At 43.0% G+C, this 24,001-nt stretch overlaps 1 protein-coding gene across 1 annotated transcript in view; it reads right to left on the bottom strand.

The window, feature by feature from the left end:
- The window catches only part of TRIM66 (tripartite motif containing 66), a 69,909-nt gene that overhangs the window by 23,480 nt on the left and 22,428 nt on the right, over window positions 1–24,001 (bottom strand). Inside the window, exons 3-10 of the mRNA XM_037840045.1 lie at window positions 19,714–19,817; window positions 16,715–16,862; window positions 15,735–15,867; window positions 15,322–15,438; window positions 6,131–6,245; window positions 5,390–5,536; window positions 3,037–3,154; window positions 733–1,637 (exon numbers count right to left, since the gene is read on the bottom strand). Of these exons, the coding sequence (XP_037695973.1) occupies window positions 733–1,637; window positions 3,037–3,154; window positions 5,390–5,536; window positions 6,131–6,245; window positions 15,322–15,438; window positions 15,735–15,867; window positions 16,715–16,862; window positions 19,714–19,817 (1,787 nt within the window). The remainder of the gene's footprint in view (window positions 1–732; window positions 1,638–3,036; window positions 3,155–5,389; window positions 5,537–6,130; window positions 6,246–15,321; window positions 15,439–15,734; window positions 15,868–16,714; window positions 16,863–19,713; window positions 19,818–24,001) is intronic.

The raw sequence follows: 24,001 nt of genomic DNA, 5'->3' as shown, positions 1-24,001 counted from the left end.
TCCAGAGGTACAAACTGTACTTCTTCAATAGGCTTTTAGTAGAGAAAGAGAGTAGCAACATTCAGAATCCCCCTAGGGGATTTTGAGAATAAGACCTTTTCTGTAATATCCAAGTCTTGGCTCTACCACTCAATGTTGTATGACCACTAGGCAAATTGTTTACCTTCTCTGAACCTCCATTTCTGCACATATAAAATGTGGATGGTAATGCCCACCTATCAATATTGTTGGTATAATAAAAGATATAATACATATAAAGAATACCTAGCCTAGTAGACGTGAAATACATTTAAGTCCCTATCTGTGTAATGTTTTAAAAGTGCAGTCCACTAGCATCACTCCTTTCCTTAAGCTCACCCTTCCCTCTATGTTGGATTCATAAGTTCACAACACAGGAGTTGCAGAGATTCAGAAGATAAGATACAGCCTCTCTCTTGCCCTGGCATTGGCAGGAGACCAGCACAGCACTGGGCCAGGTCCCTAGCGTCACCCCAGAGGACAGAATTAATTCAGGCCACTCTACAATGAGTGTTGAGTTGAGACCTGGGAAGGGGGCATTCTCTAAGATGGGGGGTTGAACCCAGAGCAGTCTTGGAATGTGAGGGCTGAACTCAAGGCCCCCCTAAGATGAAGAAATCATATTCCTGTGCCACCCTGGGATTGGGGAACCTGTGTTCCCTGAATTATCCTAGCATGGGGAGAATATGTGCCCGAAGCTACTCTGAAGTTTACCTGCAGGGTGTCCTCCTGGCTCTGGGACTGGACGGGTGCTGGCTGCCTCACGATGTAGTTGATCTGCCCCACGATGGTTTGCTGAAGATGCTGAGGAGATTTGGTCTGACTCAGTTGCAAGCTGGGCTGTTGAGCCTGAAGGAGAAGTTCTAGGTCCTTCTGCATTTCCTCCAGTTCAAACTTGTGGTGCATTATTTCCACGTTCTGGGAACAGGCAGGTCCAGGAGGGTTCTCATGCTGACTAGAAGCCAGATGCTGCGATGGAGGTAGAGATGGAGGCGGCTGCTGCTGGGGTGGAGGTGGAGGAGGTGGGGGAGGTGGCAGTTGCTGCTGCGGCTGCTGCTGAAAATGGCTGAGCTTCAGCTTCTGGTGGTGGCCAAACTGGACTTGGATAGAAGGTGTCTGTAAGGTGGGCTGTGCAAGGGCTCCTTGCTGAACATCCTGCGGGGGGACGATGCACACTGGCTGGGAGGTCAGCTGCTGTCCCAGCCGCTGGGATGAGCCCTCCTGCTCCACGGGGGGCTGGGTTTCCAGCCAGGGCTGCAGCAGCTTTGGTGGATGAGGATTGGAAGCCAGCTCTTTCTCCCTGGGCAGCAGGGTGGGGCACTGCAGTGACCCCAACTGTTGCGGCACCACCTCAGAGGGCTGCCTAAAGCTGTGGGCTGGGTGTAGGTTGGATGGAGGTGCCTGGCCTTTGAGGGAGGGTGAGACTGGGGAGCAGTGGGAACAGCACACAGATGAGGAACACAGTACTGGAGCCTGGAACTTGTGCGTGGGGTGGCTGAGAGCCTCTTGCTGAGCCACTGGGGACTGATGGCTTTGATAAAAGGATGATGGCCCCTGTAAAACTCCATAAGCTGGAGTATCTGCCCGGGACAGCTGTCCGCCCTCAGTAGTTATGCAGCCTGGAAATTCAGAATGGAGAGTTTTTCTAAAGATAATCTGCAATTGTTCTCCCCTTGCTACCTCCTGCTCCTGAAGACCAAAGGACAGATTAATAATTCCAACCCCTGACCTCCAAGACTCAGTCCAGAATGCTGCTAGCAATAGCCCCAGTATATGCCTGCTCTGGGACCTGGATATTTGAGAAATTAGCTTAGCTTTTAACAGATGTTCAGCACTGACTGTGCTTCTATCCCACTGGGGAAATCAAGGGCTCCCTTTTTTAACAGAACAGTTCAATAGAGACTCTAACAAAAAGAACTACCATTGAGGATGTAGGAGGAGCAAAGAGGTGGGGAAGGAAGGTGGTGTTAGAAAGTAACAAAAGGATAGAATCATCCCTGGGACAAATGAGCAAGTCCCCAAATACCATCTGGGGAACAATGTCTTAAGAAAGGAGGACAGAAAAAAGTGGGGAAACTCCAAAGCCAGGTCAGTGCCAGGCACCAATGCTGCCCTCTGAGGTCTCTGGGCCCCTTGTGCATGAATGGATTATATCTGTGATACCTCAGTCTAATGGCTCCTTCAACTAACTGTTTTGATTAGTTGGGCCTCACTTAGGGGAAGACTGAACTTCCTGAAGGGAGGAGATGTAACTTATTCGCCTTTGGTTCCTTCGTGCCTAGCATGGGGCCTGATCCAGAACAGGCTGAATTTAAGTCTGTTGAATTAAATCAAAGTGGAGAGGGAAGAGAAGAGTAAACCTAAACATGATTTATCACTTTTCCAATTTCAAGAAATCTTCCATGAAATTAACAGCCCCAAGTGAAAGTAGAAGTCAGCCGTTAGTTTAACAAACCTTCCATTTCTCAACACTGGGACAACTTTGGTTGCCTATATTCTGCTTAAAGACTGAATGGCAGCAAATTATTGCAGCAGGAAAGAAAAGTACACAAGGTCATGAGTTATCTGCTTACATCTCAAATTCCAAAAAATGTGTATTTCATATACACACAGTGTCTCACTGTTGCTGAGACAGCCCTCTCTGTGCCCAACACATGTATACCCTTGCATAATCATAGAGACACAAGTTCACCTGCACTGCCGTACAGCATGTTGGAGAGCAAGGCCACTCACAGTCTTTCTCCTCCCCAGCAATGAAACCAAGGTAACAGGAACATTCATGCAGGATTGAAAGTTCATATTTCAAAAGATCCTGTTACAAAGTCCTGTATTACCTTACCGTTACTCTTTACAAAAAAAAAAAAAATAATAATGTTTGCTGGATGACTTCAAGATCAGTGGCAACCTCAGGGAAAGCTTTCTCTTGGGCATGTGCTGACCTACCCAGTAAGCTAAGCAGATACTCTATATTCATTCTTAGCAATTATGTAAAAGCCCACAGGGTAGACCCTAACTCACCAAGGGAAGCCAGCTGCTTGGTCCAGAAGTTAGGCTCCCAGGTGAATCTGATACTCCAAGGGGAGCCAGGATCCATGTTACAACTTGTCTCCAACAATCGCTGCATCTGAAACACAATCTGACAACAGTACCAAAGGTCATTTCTTTGGGCATCCTGCACCTGAATGACAACTCTCTCCCCCTCACTATCTTGATAGGTTGAAGGAGTCAAATTCATGGCCCTTTAGCCTCTGGTCACCCTCCATATATAAGCTCATTTCCTTGTGCCTTAGAACCTCCCCTCCCCTGGCTAACACCCTGCCTTTCATCAAAGTTTCTAGAACCCCTATATCCTTATCTCTCCCAGGCCACCCTCAGGACATCACTTCTCCAGCAGCTTTCTTTAGGGTGTTCTATTCATTCTCCCATCTCCTGAATTTCAATGCCTATAGGTGAGTAGACAGTCTCTGAGCTCCCCATTGTTACTTTTATACCCATATGTAAACACTCATCCATCTTACTCAACTGCACTCTTCCTCTCTCATTGCTGTCATCTATCTCCTATCACTCACTCTCCCATTTGTCTAGGACACTGGGAAGTATCCAACTCACCCTGCCATCATAAAGTTAACTAATGTCCCAATCAACATCTTGGCCTCTTACTTCCTTGATCTCTTTACGTCAATCACCTATTTTCAGTTTAGTCACCATACCCAGACACTTCATCATCTAGACCCGTTCTATCTATGAGACCTTAAACTCCAACAACCTACCTTCCTGATCATAACTAATTCTCACTCTTTCAGAGCATAGTCTTCAACCTCATTGAACTCTCCAAGCACTCCTCCATCAGTCTATAGGGCCTTCCCAGCTTTCCATCATTTTCAGTAACAATGTCACTAGTGCAAAATTACCTCCACCTCACCAATTCTTAACATTAGGTAAATCCAACCACCGAAAGCCATATTATTTGAGGCTGCTTCAGTGATCATTAACTTCAGGGGTACCCTTCAGTTATTTTTGTTTTCACTAATCAGCTTCCTCTTCCACTGTCCTCAAGAGCTATTTAGCTCGTCACTTCTCTCCTCAATGCCACTCACCCAATGCTTAACCCTCTTATTCTTATCTTCTACTTCACACAGAAAAGAAGAGATCATAAAGGGCAAACTCCCTCCAACTTGTATCCCTCCTACCTCTAAATTTAACTTCCTTATACTGATATCTTCCTATCCTCCCATTTCAGAAGAAGGGAGTACCTCCTATGTTTCAAGTCAACCCATTTACTCTCAATTCCACATTCTCCTGCCTTCTCAGGAAGCTCACTCCACCACACATCTCTTCTATCTTAAACCTTTCCCCCCACATAAATGTGTTCAAGTATTTCCCATACTAAAAAAAGAAAAGAAAAGAAAATTTTCAACTCTGCCTCCTTCTCAAGTTACCTTCCTATTTCCCTTCTTTTCATTCCTATCTCTACTTCTTTACCTCCCAACCTCAAACTTCTTATCCTGGCCTTTGACCCTCCTACTTCACTGGAACTTCTTTTAAATGATCACCAGAGACATCCTGATTCACAGATATCAAAACTTCTCTTCACTACTCTTCCTCTTTTATCTATGTAACATTGACAACAATGAGCACTTGAAATTTGAAACTGTTAATTTCTCTGTAACACACTCTCCTGCTCCTGCTCTGACTATAGCTTCCCACTCGCCTTCACTCTTCTTCTATGCTGAAAATGATGGTGTTTCCCTGGGTTCCAGATGTGTTCTTCTCTTCTTCCTCCATGAGCTTTTCCAAGGTAATACCACCAATAGTCCAGTGACTCTCAAATCCCTATCTCCACCCCTAACCTTTCTTCCAACTTTCAGAACCATCTATCAAAACAGGTTTTGGATGTCTCCTCTTGGAAGACCTACAGGCACTTTAGATTTGACAATCCCAAAAGAAACCCTAGGGATGCCTTTCCCCTGGGCATTACCATCCTCCCAAGACTAACACTTCAACATCATCCTCAATTCCTCCTTTCCTCTTAAACCTCATCCAGACCCCATTAAGTTTCTATTAGATGTCCAGCAGACTGCTAGGGTCCAGGATAATGTCTGAATCCATGACCTGAGACAAAGAACAACAGACTTGCCCAGCTGAGTTACCTGTGGGAAGGCAGGGCTATTTCAGCACCTGGGTCCTTTATACTGTGGGGTTTGGTAAAAGATGAAAGCAGTATTCACTTACTAACCCAAGAGCAGTAACAGAACTTGAAGGATAGATGGGGCTACTGTCTTATTCCTCCTTATATCCTAAAGAAAGGTACTTCCAAGGACAGCCTTGCCAACCCTAGGACAGAGTCGATGCTCTGATCAGATCCCTTTACCAGCTCTTTGCTGAAAAGGAAAGGGACACTGGTTTTGCTGCAGACGGCCCAATTGATGAAATTCTGCACATGCTCAAACTGACGGTTGAGAACCATGATGCTCTGTAACTGCTGCTCCAGCTTGCGCTTTCTCTCAGTAGTGATGCCCTGGTTACAGAGAGAGAAGACAAAATCGTTGACTTGTTCTTGGACTTTGATCCACATGCTTGGGAGGCGTGGTGGTGTGTGTATCAGTGTGAACAATGAAAGAGTCAGATGACTCTGCACCCCTGGGGGGAGGACAGCAAGACTGAGAGTGCTCCCATGGGCTACTGAGGGATGAAGGAAGGGAGGGAAGGACGATGGGAGAGAGGATGGGTAGATTTTACAGTGAAAATCTGGAACTGTGATAAGTGAATGAAGAAATGAATGAATGTCAACATCGCTTGGATATAACATGTTGAAGAGGATGGGTTATTTTATGGCTGAAACAAAGCTATGTCCCTGCCCAGGAAGGCAGTGCCTAAGAGCCACAGCACTGATGGGAGTTTGAATAAATTTTCTAGCCTTTAATGAACCACACTCCCAAACAGAGAACAGCAGAGAGCTATGTAAACCGCATATTTAATTCCAGCCCAGGCTGTTCTGGGTCCTAGGAAGAGTTTATATATGCCTAGTTTATAACACTAATTATATGTGCCTGGTTTCTAGCCCAGGGAGAGCATGGAACCCATTCATCTGAATCCATATGTCCACATATACCTCCAACTCCTCTATGAGCACATTGGCCTGTTTGTTCAGTTCATTCATCAGAATCATCTTGGCCATTTTGATCTGGTTTTCCACCTTCCTGTGTTGATGCTTCACCTCAAAAATCCTGTAAACAGGATGAGACAGAGCATAGTTAGTCCTTCTCTCCAGGCTGCCTGGGGGCCTAGAGACAGCAAACAGAGCCAACATGGAGGCTGCCGGTTGAGATCAGGACCCAGCAGGCACCAAGTATAGAAAGAAGAGACCTTTCCTCTTACCAGCTTTGCACAACCCAGCTCACTTGATCTAAGTGGGCCCATGGCCCAAAGCTCAACTTGGTTTTCTCTAGGCAAACCTCAAGTCCACTCAGCATTAGAAGCAGGGACCGAGTGAGCATGTATATGGTTTCATATAATGTTGTCTTAAGAAGGATGTCCTCATAAACAGTGCCATGTGTTAAAAAGGGAATAGGAGGCGGGGCAAGATGGCAGACTGGTGAGCTGTATGTTTTAGTTACTCCTCCAGGAAAGTAGGTAAAAAGCCAGGAACTGCGTGGACTGGACACCACAGAGCAATCTGTCTTTGGGCATACTTCATACAACACTCATGAAAACGTGGAACTGCTGAGATCAGCGAAATCTGTAAGTTTTTGCGGCCAGGGGACCCGCGCCCCTCCCTGCCAGGCTCAGTCCCGGGGGAGGAGGGGCTGTCAGCTCCGGGAAGGAGAAGGGAGAATTGCAGTGGCTGCTCTTATCGGAAACTCATTCTACTGATTCAAACTCCAACCATAGATAGACTGAGACCAGACACCAGAGACTCTGAGAGCAGCCAGCCCAGCAGAGAGGAGACAGGCATAGAAAAAAAACAACACGAAAAACTCCAAAATAAAAGCAGAGGATTTTTGGAGTTCTGGTGAACACAGAAAGGGGAAGGGCGGAGATCAGGCCTTGAGGCGCATATTCAAATCCCGAAGCAAAGCTGATCTCTCTGCCCTGTGCACCTTTCCTTAATGGCCCTGGTTGCTTTGTCTATTAGCATTTCAATAACCCATTAGATCTCTGAGGAGGGCCGTTTTTTTTTTTTTTTGTTTTTTTTTTTAAATCCTTTTTGCTTTTTCTAAAACAATTACTCTAAGAAGCTCAATACAGAAAGCTTCAAAGAATTGAAATTTGGGCACGTCAAGTCAAGAGCAGAACTAAGAGAGCTCTGAGACAAAAGGCAATAATCCAGTGGCTGAGAAAATTCACTAAACAACACAACTTCCCAAGAAAAGGGGGGTGTCCGCTCACAGCCACCATCCTGGTGGACAGGAAACACTCCTGCCCATCGCCAGCCCCATAGCCCAGAGCTGCCCCAGACAACCCAGTGTGATGGAAGTGCTTCAAATAACAGGCACACACCACAAAACTGGGTGTGGACATTAGCCTTCCCTGCAACCTCAGCTGAATGTCCCAGAGCTGGGAAGGGGGAGCAGTGTGAATTAACAGAGCCCCATTCAGCCATCATTTGAGCAGACTGGGAGCCTCCCAACACAGCCCAGCAGCCCAGAACTGCCCTGGGGGGACGGCACTCACCTGTGACATAGCACAGTCATCCCTCAACAGAGGACCCGGGGTGCACAGCCTGGAAGAGGGGCCCACTTGCAAGTCTCAGGAGCCATACGCCAATACCAAAGACTTGTGGGTCAGTGGCAGAGACAAACTGTGGCAGGACTGAACTGAAGGATTAGACTATTGCAGCAGCTTTAAAACTCTAGGATCATCAGGGAGATTTGATTGTTAGGGCCACCCCCCCTCCCCGACTGCCCAGAAACACGCCCCACATACAGGGCAGGCAACACCAACTACACACGCAAGCTTGGGACACCAATTGGGCCCCACAAGACTCACTCCCCCACTCACCAAAAAGGCTAAGCAGGGGAGATCTGGCTTGTGGAGAACAGGTGACTCGTGGACGCCACCTGCTGGTTAGTTAGAGAAAGTGTACTCCACGAAGCTGTAGATCTGATAAATTAGAGATAAGGACTTCAACTGGTCTACAAACCCTAAAAGAACCCTATCAAGTTCAGCAAATGCCACGAGGCCAAAAACAACAGAAAATTATAAAGCATATGAAAAAACCAGACGATATGGATAACCCAAGCCCAAGCACCCAAATCAAAAGACCAGAAGAGACACAGCACCTAGAGCAGCTACTCAAAGAACTAAAGATGAACAATGAGACCATAGTACGGGATATGAAGGAAATCAAGAAGACCCTAGAAGAGCATAAAGAAGACATTGCAAGACTAAATAAAAAAATGGATGATCTTATGGAAACTAAAGAAACTGTTGACCAAATTAAAAAGATTCTGGACACTCATAGTACAAGACTAGAGGAAGTTGAACAACGAATCAGTGACCTGGAAGATGACAGAATGGAAAATGAAAGCATAAAAGAAAGAATGGGGAAAAAAATTGAAAAACTCGAAATGGACCTCAGGGATATGATAGATAATATGAAACGTCCGAATATAAGACTCATTGGTGTCCCAGAAGGGGAAGAAAAGGGTAAAGGTCTAGGAAGAGTATTCAAAGAAATTGTTGGGGAAAACTTCCCAAATCTTCTAAACAACATAAATACACAAATCATAAATGCTCAGCGAACTCCAAATAGAATAAATCCAAATAAACCCACTCCGAGACATATACTGATCACACTGTCAAACATAGAAGAGAAGGAGCAAGTTCTGAAAGCAGCAAGAGAAAAGCAATTCACCACATACAAAGGAAACAGCATAAGACTAAGTAGTGACTACTCAGCAGCCACCATGGAGGCAAGAAGGCAGTGGCACGATATATTTAAAATTCTGAGTGAGAGGAATTTCCAGCCAAGAATACTTTATCCAGCAAAGCTCTCCTTCAAATTTGAGGGAGAGCTTAAATTTTTCACAGACAAAGAAATGCTGAGAGAATTTGCTAACAAGAGACCTGCCCTACTGGAGATACTAAAGGGAGCCCTACAGACAGAGAAACAAAGACAGGACAGAGAGACCTGGAGAAAGGTTCAGTACTAAAGAGATTCGGTATGGGTACAATAAAGGATATTAATAGAGAGAGGGAAAAATATGGCAAACATAATCCAAAGGATAAGATGGCCGATTCAAGAAATGCCTTCACGGTTTTAACGTTGAATGTAAATGGATTAAACTCCCCAATTAAAAGATATAGATTCGCAGAATGGATCAAAAAAAATGAACCATCAGTATGTTGCATACAAGAGACTCATCTTAGACACAGGGACACAAAGAAACTGAAAGTGAAAGGATGGAAAAAAATATTTCATGCAAGCTACAGCCAAAAGAAAGCAGGTGTAGCAATATTAATCTCAGATAAAATAGACTTCAAATGCAGGGATGTTTTGAGAGACAAAGAAGGCCACTACATACTAATAAAAGGGGCAATTCAGCAAGAAGAAATAACAATCATAAATGTCTATGCACCCAATCAAGGTGCCACAAAATACATGAGAGAAACATTGGCAAAACTAAAGGAAGCAATTGATGTTTCCACAATAATTGTGGGAGACTTCAACACATCACTCTCTCCTATAGATAGATCAACCAGACAGAAGACCAATAAGGAAATTGAAAACCTAAACAATCTGATAAATGAATTAGATTTAACAGACATCTACAGGACATTACATCCCAAATCACCAGGATACACATACTTTTCTAGTGCTCACGGAACTTTCTCCAGAATAGATCATATGCTGGGACATAAAACAAGCCTCAATAAATTTAAAAAGATTGAAATTATTCAAAGCACATTCTCTGACCACAATGGAATACAATTAGAAGTCAATAACCATCAGAGACTTAGAAAATTCACAAATACCTGGAGGTTAAACAACACACTCCTAAACAATCAGTGGGTTAAAGAAGAAATAGCAAGAGAAATTGCTAAATATATAGAGACGAATGAAAATGAGAACACAACATACCAAAACCTATGGGATGCAGCAAAAGCAGTGCTAAGGGGGAAATTTATAGCACTAAACGCATATATTAAAAAGGAAGAAAGAGCCAAAATCAAAGAACTAATGGATCAACTGAAGAAGCTAGAAAATGAACAGCAAACCAATCCTAAACCAAGTACAAGAAAAGAAATAACAAGGATTAAAGCAGAAATAAATGACATAGAGAACAAAAAAACAATAGAAAGGATAAATATCACCAAAAGTTGGTTCTTTGAGAAGATCAACAAGATTGACAAGCCCCTAGCTAGACTGACAAAATCAAAAAGAGAGAAGACCCATATAAACAAAATAATGAATGAAAAAGGTGACATAACTGCAGATCCTGAAGAAATTAAAAAAATTATAAGAGGATATTATGAACAACTGTATGGCAACAAACTGGATAATGTAGAAGAAATGGACAATTTCCTGGAAACATATGAACAACCTAGACTGACCAGAGAAGAAATAGAAGACCTCAACCAACCCATCACAAGCAAAGAGATCCAATCAGTCATCAAAAATCTTCCCACAAATAAATGCCCAGGGCCAGATGGCTTCACAGGGGAATTCTACCAAACTTTCCAGAAAGAACTGACACCAATCTTACTCAAACTCTTTCAAAACATTGAAAAAAATGGAACACTACCTAACTCATTTTATGAAGCTAACATCAACCTAATACCAAAACCAGGCAAAGATGCTACAAAAAAGGAAAACTACCGGCCAATCTCCCTAATGAATATAGATGCAAAAATCCTCAACAAAATACTTGCAAATCGAATCCAAAGACACATTAAAAAAATCATACACCATGACCAAGTGGGGTTCATTCCAGGCATGCAAGGATGGTTCAACATAAGAAAAACAATCAATGTATTACAACACATTAAAAACTCGAAAGGGAAAAATCAATTGATCATCTCAATAGATGCTGAAAAAGCATTTGACAAAATCCAACATCCCTTTTTGATAAAAACACTTCAAAAGGTAGGAATTGAAGGAAACTTCCTCAACATGATAAAGAGCATATATGAAAAACCCACAGCCAGCATAGTACTCAATGGTGAGAGACTGAAAGCCTTCCCTCTAAGATCAGGAACAAGACAAGGATGCCCGCTATCACCACTGTTATTCAACATTGTGCTGGAAGTGCTAGCCAGGGCAATCCGGCAAGACAAAGAAATAAAAGGCATCCAAATTGGAAAAGAAGAAGTAAAACTGTCATTGTTTGCAGACGATATGATCTTATATCTAGAAAACCCTGAGAAATCAACGATACACCTACTAGAGCTAATAAACAAATTTAGCAAAGTAGCGGGATAAAAGATTAATGCACATAAGTCAGTAATGTTTCTATATGCTAGAAATGAACAAACTGAAGAGACACTCAAGAAAAAGATACCATTTTCAATAGCAACTAAAAAAATCAAGTACCTAGGAATAAGCTTAACCAAAGATGTAAAAGACCTATACAAAGAAAACTACATAACTCTACTAAAAGAAATAGAAGGGGACCTTCAAAGATGGAAAAATATTCCATGTTCATGGATAGGAAGGCTAAATGTCATTAAGATGTCAATTCTACCCAAACTCATCTACAGATTCAATGCAATCCCAATCAAAATTCCAACAACCTACTTTGCAGACTTGGAAAAGCTAGTTATCAAATTTATTTGGAAAGGGAAGATGCCTCGAATTGCTAAAGACACTCTAAAAAAGAAAAACGAAGTGGGAGGACTTACACTCCCTGACTTTGAAGCTTATTATAAAGCCACAGTTGCCAAAACAGCATGGTACTGGCACAAAGATAGACATATAGATCAATGGAATCGAATTGAGAATTCGGAGATAGACCCTCAGATCTATGGCCGACTGATCTTTGATAAGGCCCCCAAAGTCACCGAACTGAGCCATAATGGTCTTTTCAACAAATGGGGCTGGGAGAGTTGGATATCCATATCCAAAAGAATGAAAGAGGACCCCTACCTCACCCCCTACACAAAAATTAACTCAAAATGAACCAAAGATCTCAATATAAAAGAAAGTACCATAAAACTCCTAGAAGATAATGTAGGAAAACATCTTCAAGACCTTGTATTAGGAGGCCACTTCCTAGACTTTACACCCAAAGCACAAGCAACAAAAGAGAAAACAGATAAATGGGAACTCCTCAAGCATAGAAGTTTCTGCACCTCAAAGGAATTTCTCAAAAAGGTAAAGAGGCAGCCAACTCAATGGGAAAAAATTTTTGGAAACCATGTATCTGACAAAAGACTGATATCTTGCATATACAAAGAAATCCTACAACTCAATGACAATAGTACAGACAGCCCAATTATAAAATGGGCAAAAGATATGAAAAGACAGTTCTCTGAAGAGGAAATACAAATGGCCAAGAAACACATGAAAAAATGTTCAGCTTCACTAGCTATTAGAGAGATGCAAATTAAGACCACAATGAGATACCATCTAACACCGGTTAGAATGGCTGCCATTAAACAAACAGGAAACTACAAATGCTGGAGGGGATGTGGAGAAATTGGAACTCTTATTCATTGTTGGTGGGACTGTATAATGGTTCAGCCACTCTGGAAGTCAGTCTGGCAGTTCCTTAGAAAACTAGATATAGAGCTACCATTCGATCCAGCGATTGCACTTCTCGGTATATACCCGGAAGATCGGAAAGCAGTGACACGAACAGATATCTGCACGCCAATGTTCATAGCAGCATTATTCACAATTGCCAAGAGATGGAAACAACCCAAATGTCCTTCAACAGATGAGTGGATAAATAAAATGTGGTATATACACACGATGGAATACTACGCGGCAGTTAAGAAGGAACGATCTGGTGAAACATATGACAACATGGATGAACCTTGAAGACATAATGCTGAGCAAAATAAGCCAGGCACAAAAAGAGAAATATTATATGCTACCACTAATGTGAACTTTGAAAAATGTAAAACAAATGGTTTATAATGTAGAATGTAGGGGAACTAGCAGTAGAGAGCAATTAAGGAAGGGGGAACAATAATCCAAGAAGAACAGATAAGCTATTTAACGTTCTGGGGATGCCCAGAAATGACTATGGTCTGTTAATTTCTGATGGATGTAGTAGGAACAAGTTCACTGAAATGTTGCTATATTATGTAACTTTCTTGGGGTAAAGTAGGAACATGTTGGAAGTTAAGCAGTTATCTTAGGTTAGTTGTCTTTTTCTTACTCCCTTGTTATGGTCTCTTTGAAATGTTCTTTTATTGTATGTTTGTTTTCTTTTTAACTTTTTTTTTCATACAGTTGATTTAAAAAAGAAGGGAAAGTTAAAAAAAAAAAAAAGAAAGAAAAAAGACAAACAAGGAAAAAAAAAAAAAAGATGTAGTGCCCCCTTGAGGAGCCTGTGGAGAATGCAGGGGTATTCGCCTACCCCACCTCCATGGTTGCTAACATGACCACAGACATAGGGGACTGGTGCTTTGATGGGTTGAGCCCTCTACCATAAGTTTTACCCTTGGGAAGACGGTTGCTGCAAAGGAGAGGCTAGGCCTCCCTGTATTTGTGCCTAAGAGTCTCCTCCTGAATGCCTCTTTGTTGCTCAGATGTGGCCCTCTCTCTCTGGCTAAGCCAACTTGAAAGGTGAAATCACTGCCCTCCCCCCTACGTGGGATCAGACACCCAGGGAAGTGAATCTCCCTGGCAACGTGGAATATGACTCCCGGGGAGGAATGTAGACCCGGCATCGTGGGATGGAGAACATCTTCTTGGCCAAAAGGGGGATGTGAAAGGAAATGAAATAAGCTTCAGTGGCAGAGAGATTCCAAAACGAGCCGAGAGATCACTCTGGTGGGCACTCTTACGCACACTTTAGACAACCTTTTTTAGGTTCTAAAGAATTGGGGTAGCTGGTGGTGGATACCTGAAACTATTAAACTACAACCCAGAACCCATGAATCTCGAAGACAGTTGTATAAAAATGTAGCTTATGAGGGGTGACAGTGGGATTGGGAATGCCATAAGGACCAAACTCCACTTTGTCTAGTTTATGGATGGATGTGTAGAAAAGTAGGGGAAGCAAACAAACAGACAAAGGTACCCAGTGTTCTTTTTTACTTCAATTGCTCTTTTTCACTCTAATTATTATTCTTGTTATTTTTGTGTGTGTGCTAATGAAGGTGTCAGGGATTGATTTAGGTGATGAATGTACAACTATGTAATGGTACTGTAAACAATCGAAAGTACAATTTGTTTTGTATGACTGCGTGGTATGTGAATATATCTCAATAAAATGATGATTAAAAAAAAAAAAAAAAAGGGAATAGGAAGAGCCAGAAAGTAGATTCATGTTTGCTTGGGGTGGGGGTTAGAGGTTATCAGGGTCTGCTAATGTGTATGGAGTTTCTTAGGGGGTGGGATGAAGAAATTTTCTAAAATTAGAAACTGGTGATGGTTGTATACTCTAAATTGTGCAACCACTAAATTGTATGCTTTAAAAGGGTGAAATTTGTGGTATGTAAATTATATCTGAATAAAGCTTTTATTTAAAAAAAAAGCATGGGCTTTGAAGTTATACAGACCTAGCTTCCAAACTCAGCTCACTGACTAACCATGTGATCTCAGACTAGACACCTAACCTCTCTGAATCTCATCAGTAAACCTCATCAGTACAATGGAGATAATTACTGCCTCAAAGAATTGTAAGAATTTAATGAAATAATGCAAACATGATGCCCAACTTAGTGGCTGCCACACGATGAGCTCTCGGTACTTACTGACTTCTCTTCCTACCTAAAGTACCACCAACTTCATCTCATTTGTAGATTTACATGGAAATCATTGGGAAGAGAGTGATAAAGGGATACTGACTTGTTGCATCCTCATGATTAACAGCAATCTCTTCCCTAATAGCTTCTCTGTGCCCTTGTTCTCAAGCACCCATCTTTGGCTAGTCCATTACTTTCAGACGCATGTGCTTTAGCCCAGACTCACTCTGATTATCCTGACCTAGCTTGGCCTTAGTTACCAAAGAATGATCCTAAGACCCCCTCACTGACCCTGGGACATTTAAGGCCAGGACATATGCCTTCTAGAACATCTGCCCATGTCTACTTAACTACATGTCCTCCTCATTAACACTATACCTGACATCAAGATGTGTGGGAAAAAGGCATTCCCAGCACCGGCAAGGAACTAGTCTGTACTACCTGTCCTCAATTTGCTTCGCAGAAGTCTGTAGACTAGATTTCTTATGTGCCACTTGTGTAGTCACACTTTCCAGAAGCATCCTCTGGTTTTGCAAAACTTCTTCAAGATGTCTGCACCTAGGGGAGGAAAAAGAAAAAACTCAGGAGCACCGAGTTCCATTCTAGCCAGCCTAACAAGAATCCCTATAATGCACTGTCTGAGTCAGGACCATGGAGGCTTGTGATTACATATATGGAAAGTCAAACCATACTGACTGCAAGCTCTTGTGCCATTAGGCCTTTTCCTGAGAAGCCCTACAACAGGAGCAGAGAAAAACTTAAGGATTTTTTTTTTTTTTGTACTGGGTGCCCAAAGCTCTCACAACTAAAAAGTCAAGAGCCCTCCCAACCCTCTTTCAAGCAGCCAGTCCCACCTGTGTTCTTTGTGTTCCACTATGAGGCAGCTATGGCACGTGAGCACATCGCAGGTCTCGCAGAATAGCTTAAGTACTTCTTGTGCATGTAGAGGGCAGTACAAGGCAAAGTCCCCAGATCCACTATTCACTCCTGCCAGCGAAGATGGAGAAAGTGGGCTTCTCTTGCTCAGACAGACCTCTCAGTTAAGCTTCACTGAGCAGCTGTCAGCCCTCAATGAGTACGCGGAGACCCAGAGCTTGGAGGAACCATGATGCAAACAGGCGATGCCTTTCTCTGGGCCAGTGAGGTTATAGGAGTACAGAGGAATGCAGGCTTAGCTGGGTTTGATTTATCCAACTGTCCAGAACTAGCACACCATCATGCCCCAGGTATCACATTACCTGCCGGAGGCCAAGGAAGGTGCTTGCTACTGCTACATATGGATGTCCTACAGAATAATGAATCCTCCAAAAGTCAACCTAAACCTCCCCTAATGACCAGGATTCTGTTATGATGGGGCTGAAACCAGTCACCCAGGCTTGCCAGATTCCAAGCTACAGAATATGAGCTCTGGTTCCTGCAAATTTGACAAAAGCTAAAACTCTTCCCATATTTCAAGGGCTTGGGAAAAGACTTTCAAGATTTTGTCATTTAAACAGATGGTGCTGGATGGACAAATGGACAACCTCTAATCGTAACCAAATAAAAATGAGGCATGATTGCTCTAAATACAGGTGAAAGCTCTCAGCTAACTTCCATAATAATTCAAGACTATTCCTCCCTGTACCATCTCACCCACCTCCACCCCCAAAGTGGAAGCTAAGAGTGACCTTAAACCCCCTTGACTCTAAGGACTTCCTTCCTTTGGGAAAAGCTCTGTGACCACCCCTACCCACAACCCCAGGAGGGGAACAAGGTCATAGAGCTATTCTCCTGGGAGTTTAGGGTTCAGCACTGCTTTAGAGCATGTGAGCTAATAGGCAGAGGGTGATGGTACCTGGAGATCCTTTCTGGGCTCGGGGAAAGAGTGGGGCACCAGGGGCAGGGCCATGCCGGTGCTCCTCAGTGCAGGAGCTGCAGAGCCAGCGGTTGCAGTAGGTGCAGAGGATGTGTGCCGCCCTCTTCTCCTTACACTCAGAGCAGTTCTGGAAGGAGAAGGTTCTGGGGTTACTGATAATATCCTCATTTGGGTCCACCTCTAAGGCGTAGCAAGTGCTCTAGGGATTAGGGTCCTGCAGGACTATTCTGACACCATTTTGGAGTGCAATCACTTCTGGAGAGCTGCCTGGGAGTGGCATGGGGTAGCAGGTGAAGGAAAGCACCCTTCATGACAAAAGAATAAAGGCTGCCTCAGAGGCTGTTCATACAGATCCTGCACTGAGCCTGAAGATAGTCAGATGAATAAGCCAGGGATCTGCACTCAAGGCACATACAGCCTATGAGGGGGTTGGGAGCAGCCATTAGTTAGGTAAATGCTGTGATAAAAAGGATGCGCCCAGTGGTAAGGAAGCAATGGGAGGTTTTCATGAGCTCAGTCTACGAGTGACCAGGAAAGACTTCATAAAGAGGTGATATTTGAGTTGGAGATTAAAAAGTAGAAGTTCACCAGGCAGACAAAGGAGGAAAATGTTAAGAGAGGGAAAGCATAAGCAAAAGCAGAAAATTGAATGTGCCTTCAGAGAGGAGGAAGCCCCTAAGTGGAGTACATAAAAAGATGATCAAATACAGCCAAGAAAGAACAAGTGCAGACCAACTTTCAGAGCTGTGTTTCTACAACTAAGGTATGCCTTGGTCTGAGAGTACTTAGACCTCTTATTTGTTCATTCATTTGGTCAGCAAATATCTTGCCAAGACTGATGCAAAACATCAGGAGAAGATGAGATTTGGGAGAAGTTGGGTAATACCCTTTTCAGGGGTACCTTTAGGTTGGGATCAGACTTCATCTCCCTTAAACTACACTTTCTGATGTGCTATGGACTGAATACATTATATATAATATACTTACATATGCCCCCTTACAAGGTTCTCCTATCCACAAATCTCCACAAATTTCTGTAGGAATAAGGGGTCTGAAAAAGTCACCTTTCTCTCCTGCCACCGGACAAAACAACATCTAACTGCTTGGGGGATTCTGCTTTGTTAAGAATCCTGCTTGCCAGGAGTTTCCAGTGACTCCTAATCAATTAAGATTTGGGAGCAGGAGAGCTGGCTGGCATCACTCACTGACTTCAGGGACCTCCTGGGAGGGAGGGGCTCACCTGCAAAGCCTAGATTCTGAAGCTTAAGAAATCCTGAAGAAGAGATTCTATAATTCTCTTCAAAATGTGTCCTTGTGTTTGGCAGGGAAAAAAATCTTGAAGGCTTACAAGACCATACAGCCCTCAGCAAACTCAGTGGGAAAGCTAAACAGTGTGGTAGAAAGAGCATGGGCTTTAGAAATTAAAGGATCTGATTTTGGTCTCTGTTCTGCCACTGACTGAGTTCGCTTTGTTCTGAACTTCCCATTTTCAACCTTAAAACTGAGATAACACCAATAGTCCTCAAGGATAGGAAACATTCTGCTTACAGAGAAGACTTTAAAAATGTTTGATAGGTGAATGAAGAAAAGAATGTGTGCGTTAAGTGTTATGGTACAAGAAAGAAACAAAGAGGGACACCTAAGCCAGCCTGTGGGACACGGGGAAGGCTTCTTAGATAAGAGGATCTTAGAATGAGTAGGAGTAAGCTTTTTCATGAAGGTGGAAAGGCATTCCAGAAAAAGAAAACGTCGTGTATGAAAGCCTGGCAGTATAAGCACATTTAATAGTCATGTTTGGAATGCTGGGTATCAGGAGAATGAAGCAGAACATGGAGATAAAACTTGGGTGCCAGTTCAATTATCTTTGGAGGCAGTTAGAAGGATACCCAAGCTTGCACACAGGCATCAAACTATGCTGAGGAAACACTTCAGGGACAAGAAGGAGGAAAAAGGGCAGAGTACCAGGATCACCTGTACTACTTCAACCAGAGCAGTTCATCTTTTGTCTGTTTTGTCTCTATGGGGCTTCCACGTAAGACCCACCTGAAGGAAGAGGTATTAAGAGTTTGAAAACCACTGATATAAGTCATGATTCATACAGACAGTCCAGCTGGCCATATGAAACCAAGCCCCACAAGTGTATCATACATAGTGTCGTATGCTGTTTGCAAGGCATGGACAGTCACAGTAAGGTGGCCCACATGACCACACATTTTTCTTCTTTTGAATAAAGCACAGAAAGGCTGAAGTCTCCACTAATACTTCCTATTACCAAATGCTTACCTCCACAAATTCAACCTAAATCATACAGGCCACCAAACTGATGTGGATTCTAATAGCTTTGTCCTCAAACTGGCATCTGACAAACCCACAGCAGGGTGGGGAGAAAAGGAGAAAAACAAGTTTTACTAACTAAATTGAATTCCTTGAGGGTTGAGAACATGGGTCTTTATCTCCCTAGCATTCAATAAGAATTATATATAAGAAGAAGAAAATAAATGAGTGAGTGAATAAAATGCAGTGACAAGGATACTCTCATAGAGAGAGAGGAACATAAGGGGTGTCAGTCAGTACATAATACGAACTTTCCTAAATTCAGGAAACAGGTATTAGTTGTTAAAAACAGGCAGGATTGATGAGCCCATTTAATCCAAGCTGGTGCATGGGTTTCAACCTAGAGATGGGGAGGAAATAAAAGCTTTCCACTGGTATTTTTCAGTAAGAGTTGTAAGAGAAAGAAAACCCCGTGGATACAGTAAGCGAGATGCCTTTATCTTCACTTAATAGAAACTCTTCACTTTGCTTTCCCCAACTCAAATATTTTGATTCTCTTTTGGATAGAAGGATGGATGGATGCTTAGACAAACTGATGGAGGGGTAATGAGTCATATGGAGAGAAGGGCTGATAGAGTGACATGGACAGGGGCCCCACAAATTTCTAAAAGGGATCAGCTCTTGCTTTCCTTGTCCCAACTTACCCTGGTCATCTTGGGTTGCCCAGTAGGAAAGCACTGCAGAAAAAAATGTTCACTTACATCCCTGGTAAGGTACACTCGTCTACACCAAGGACATGAGATGAGTTCTGGCAGGGAGAAAGATAGGAGAGTCAGAGCAATGTGGCAGACTGCACATAAAGCCTAAATACAAGGCTTTCTAATTAATACACAGCACTAGGGTATGTGCCAATATCTATTTGGGCCAAAATAAGTTATGTTGGATGCCATAGCCTATACTTACCACCTACATATTCTAGATATGACCATTCCTTTAGGGGTCTGCCTTACAGCCTATCTCCTCACATCCATGTCCTTGCTTCTTCCCCTCTCCATAAGCTATGCTACCACAAGCCTAACCCTGTCCTGGTTCTGACAGTAAGATGCCTTCCTGCTGTATCCACAACTATTCCACAGCTCTTGAGAGCCCAGCTCCTACCAAACTCCAGAGGGTCAGTTTAGCTGAGGGCACAGCTCCAGCCACTACAGCTACCACGTAGCAGGACTGCTTTAAAGATTTCAGACTTTATGGGCTTCCAGAAGGTACCAGCCAGAGAAAAGCAAGGCATCCCTGCCTGATAATTTAGAAGGTATTTTTCCCTTGGTACATTCAATACCAATCAGTCTGCTCTCTGGGGCTATGACATTGTTTGCTAGACTATCTCCATCTAGTCTACACTTGGTGCACCACATACATGTATGTTTTACCTCTGCACATCTTGTACTATCTTCCCAGCCTAGCCCCCATGCCCAGAGAAATGCAAAAGACTCCAAAACATTCCTCAGTATAGTGGGCTGCTGAGCTAGACATCTTATTATTAAGGAGCATGAGACTGCCCCTTGGGCACTATAGTTACTCCTCAGGGCCACCCAAAGAGCAGTCAGCCCCCTGAGAACAAGGAAGTGAGTCTCCTGGATAGGGAAAGGTGCCTGTGCCCAGGGATAAGGATGGCCTGGAAAGGCGCTGGCTATGGCAGTGAATTTTCTCTGCCTCATATCTTCAAAATATAAATGAATGGCACAGTGGCAGTTGCTTTAGACTTGCAGTCAGACAAACGTAAGTTCAAATACCAGGTTTAACACTCAGTGATCTTGGGCCAGGTCACTTAACCTTAATTAACTTCTCTGTGCCCCAGTTTCTTTATATGTACAATAGAAAGGAAAAATAAGAGCTGCTTTGAGGATTAAATTAGACAATGCTTGTGAGACAACACCTGATCCTCCAAGAATGTTGACTTTGAATTAGAAAGATTCCTCATATCCCATTTGTGCATGGTAAGGCAATAACTACAATTATCAACTCTCCCTGGTGATGAAAGTCAAGGGAGCCTGTACGGTAGATTGAAAAAATGATCACAAATTTTTCCTCTCTCTGCATCCATTTGCTTGCAATCCTCCCATCGAAATGTAGAGTCTATTCTCCATCCTTTGATCAAGGCTGGACTTATGACTCGCTTTGGCCAAAAGAATGCAGCAGAAGTGATTGAACAAGTTCTAAGCCTAGACCTCAAGAGGCTTTGCATGATTCTGCTTTTGCTCTCAGAACTCTACGACTGCACAACTCCAGATTATATTGCTGGGGGAGGAGAGACCACATAGAGCAATGCCTCAGCTGTCTCAGGTGTTCCACCTGAGGCCATCATAACCCAGACAACCCTGGCTGACCCACCAGCTGAACACTGACACATAAGTGAGCACAGCCAAGATCAGCCATGCCAAGACCAGACCAGAAGAACCACCCAGCTCAACCCAGCCCCAACTGCAACCCTGCAGAATCATAAACTAAACACATAGTTGTTATTTTAACCATTAAGTTTTGGGGTGGTTTGTTATGCAGCAAAAGTCAAGCCCACCCAATCCACAAAATCATGTAAAATAATAGTTTAAAACTTCCCTGCCCCAAATAAATTCTCCTAACCACCATAGAACCATGAACTTTAATGACAGAATTGTATCTGGAATCTCGTGGATATTCTCCTGTCTCCCAAGAACAGTGGCCAGAGGTGGAGAAGGATGCCCTCTGCAGGTGAAATCATCCAGTGGAATCAGATGATTGTCCCTCCCTTCCAGTTGGTTCACCCTGGGCAGACTCTCCTCATCCATCCCCAGGACAGAGATGCTGCTCTAATTGTTGAAAATGCTTTCCACAAGGCTTCCAGCTCCCTGGTACCAGATGCTCAAACACTGGCCATAACAACATAGGCTCATTAACAGAATGAAAAAAGAAAGAATTGAATAGTACAGACAAGGCCTCATCCAACATCCTCTACCTCTTTTGGCCTTAAAGGCTCAAATCCTCAGCTTGGCATCCAAGGCCCTTTCCAAACAGGCCTTATTGCTCTCTAGTCTCATCTCTAGCCTCACCTGCCACACACTCTGTCCTTGCCATGCCCGACCTCTCTGCTAGTTCCTGAATACACCAAACCCTTGCATGACTGCATCTTTGAAAATGCTGTTGTTCCCCTCACCCCCCACCCTGAAATATTTCTTCCTCCCATCACTTTCAGATAACTCCTATTCATTCTTTCAGACCTGCTCAAATGTTCTACCTTTGAGAAACAGGGTTTGATTTCCCCCAGGATGAGTTAATTATTCCTTCTTCTGGGTTCCCACAGCACCCTGAACATCCTTCTAGTATAACACTATCACATTGAATTATAATTATCTATTCATTTATCTGTATCCAAAATAATCCATAATTGGTATTAAAGGATATTGCATGATTTTTAGCAGGTTGATCAATTATCTTTCTTTTGGGTTTGTGTATTCCATGTGTATTCCTTGCACTCACAACCCTTGAACGTAGTAAGAAGCCATCTTGAAATTTCATGGATTTCAGAAAAAAGCCAGCCTGGGAATATAAAGGGATCAGGCCTGATCCAGAGAAGATATATGCTGCTTGGGAAGGGATGTGAATTAGGAAATGTGGGTTCCAGGCCCTGGGCTGGCACTATCTGACTGTGTAACCTTGCGCAAGTCACCCCATTTCTTTGAACTTCACATTCTACATACTTAAAATGAGGAAAACAGAAATAGTAGGAAAGTATGGATTATCCAACCCTAATACTCTGCCTACTGCTGCCAGGCTTCAGAAATGCTCCCCTGAGCAAGACGAGAAAGGACAGACAGGCAAATGGCAGCCTGGCTACCATCCCTGTCAGGAAGTCAGGGGACAGGCATGTATCTGAAGGCAGGCCTGTAGTTAAAAGACAAGCTCCTCTGAAAAGGGTGGAGAATCATTGCAATGGTGCAAGCACAGTTCCCAGAGAGGCGGGGAGTGGACACAGAGGACATGTGTTCTCTTTGTGCGACAACCTCTTTGACTGGAAATCCTTCTCTTCCCTCAGAAGTTCCCTAACCTCCATCAAGTGAACTTCTTCTTGAAAAGATCCCCCAATTTTCAATGAGGACATCATAACAAAGTTTTATTTTAGACAATTTGAACTTAAGCATTTTAGAGCTATGGCTGTATGTAAAATAACCAAACATTTACTTCCAATATTTAATATTAATTTAGTTATGAAAACATATTTAAATCACATATTACATAAACTATTATTTAGCCATATTGCTTTTTTCTATTTGAATTATTAGAGTAACAGCCTTGAGCTTTTATTTTATATACAGATATATAGACCACCATTTCCAGAATGAAGAGGCCACAGAACCAGAAATGCCCCTTGGGGGCCTGAGGGCTTGGGAGAACAGTTCTGAAAGCTGAGGACATTTAGTTCATTTGTCACCAGAGACAGCTCTTTTGGTCCCTGGGAGGTGTAGGACAAATTTACATCTGTTTACCAGGACTCCCTGCACCAGGTACTTTACATGTGTTATCTCATTTAATCCTCAAACCATCTCTGAGCAGTAGGCATTATCCCCATTTTTCAGTTGGAGGGACTAAGGCTCTGAGAAAGTACATCAACTATCAAAGATCATACAAAGTAGTGGCAGAACTATGATTTGAACCCAAGTCTGTTGGCCTCTAGAACCCATCCCCTTTCTACTATACTACAGTCCTCTCTAATTCAATTATAAACAAGATAATCTATTTTAATGAACTAGATAATTTGATCATAAATAAATAAAATATTCCATAATAATGATCAGACTCTAATGATGACGTAGACCCAGCTCAGAACTCCAGGAATACAGATGGAGCTGGGAGCCAGCCCAACTATGCTTAAAGTTTTAAGAAATTCAATCTTTAAGAAAAGGCAAGTGGAATGGAGTTTTTCTCCCTGCAGAAAATAAATCTGGGGCAGCTTCAATCTTT

The sequence above is a fragment of the Choloepus didactylus genome, chromosome 6 (genome assembly GCF_015220235.1).
Source record: "Choloepus didactylus isolate mChoDid1 chromosome 6, mChoDid1.pri, whole genome shotgun sequence".
Classification (NCBI taxonomy): domain Eukaryota; kingdom Metazoa; phylum Chordata; class Mammalia; order Pilosa; family Megalonychidae; genus Choloepus; species Choloepus didactylus.
This window is presented reverse-complemented; position numbering and strand designations above follow the sequence as displayed.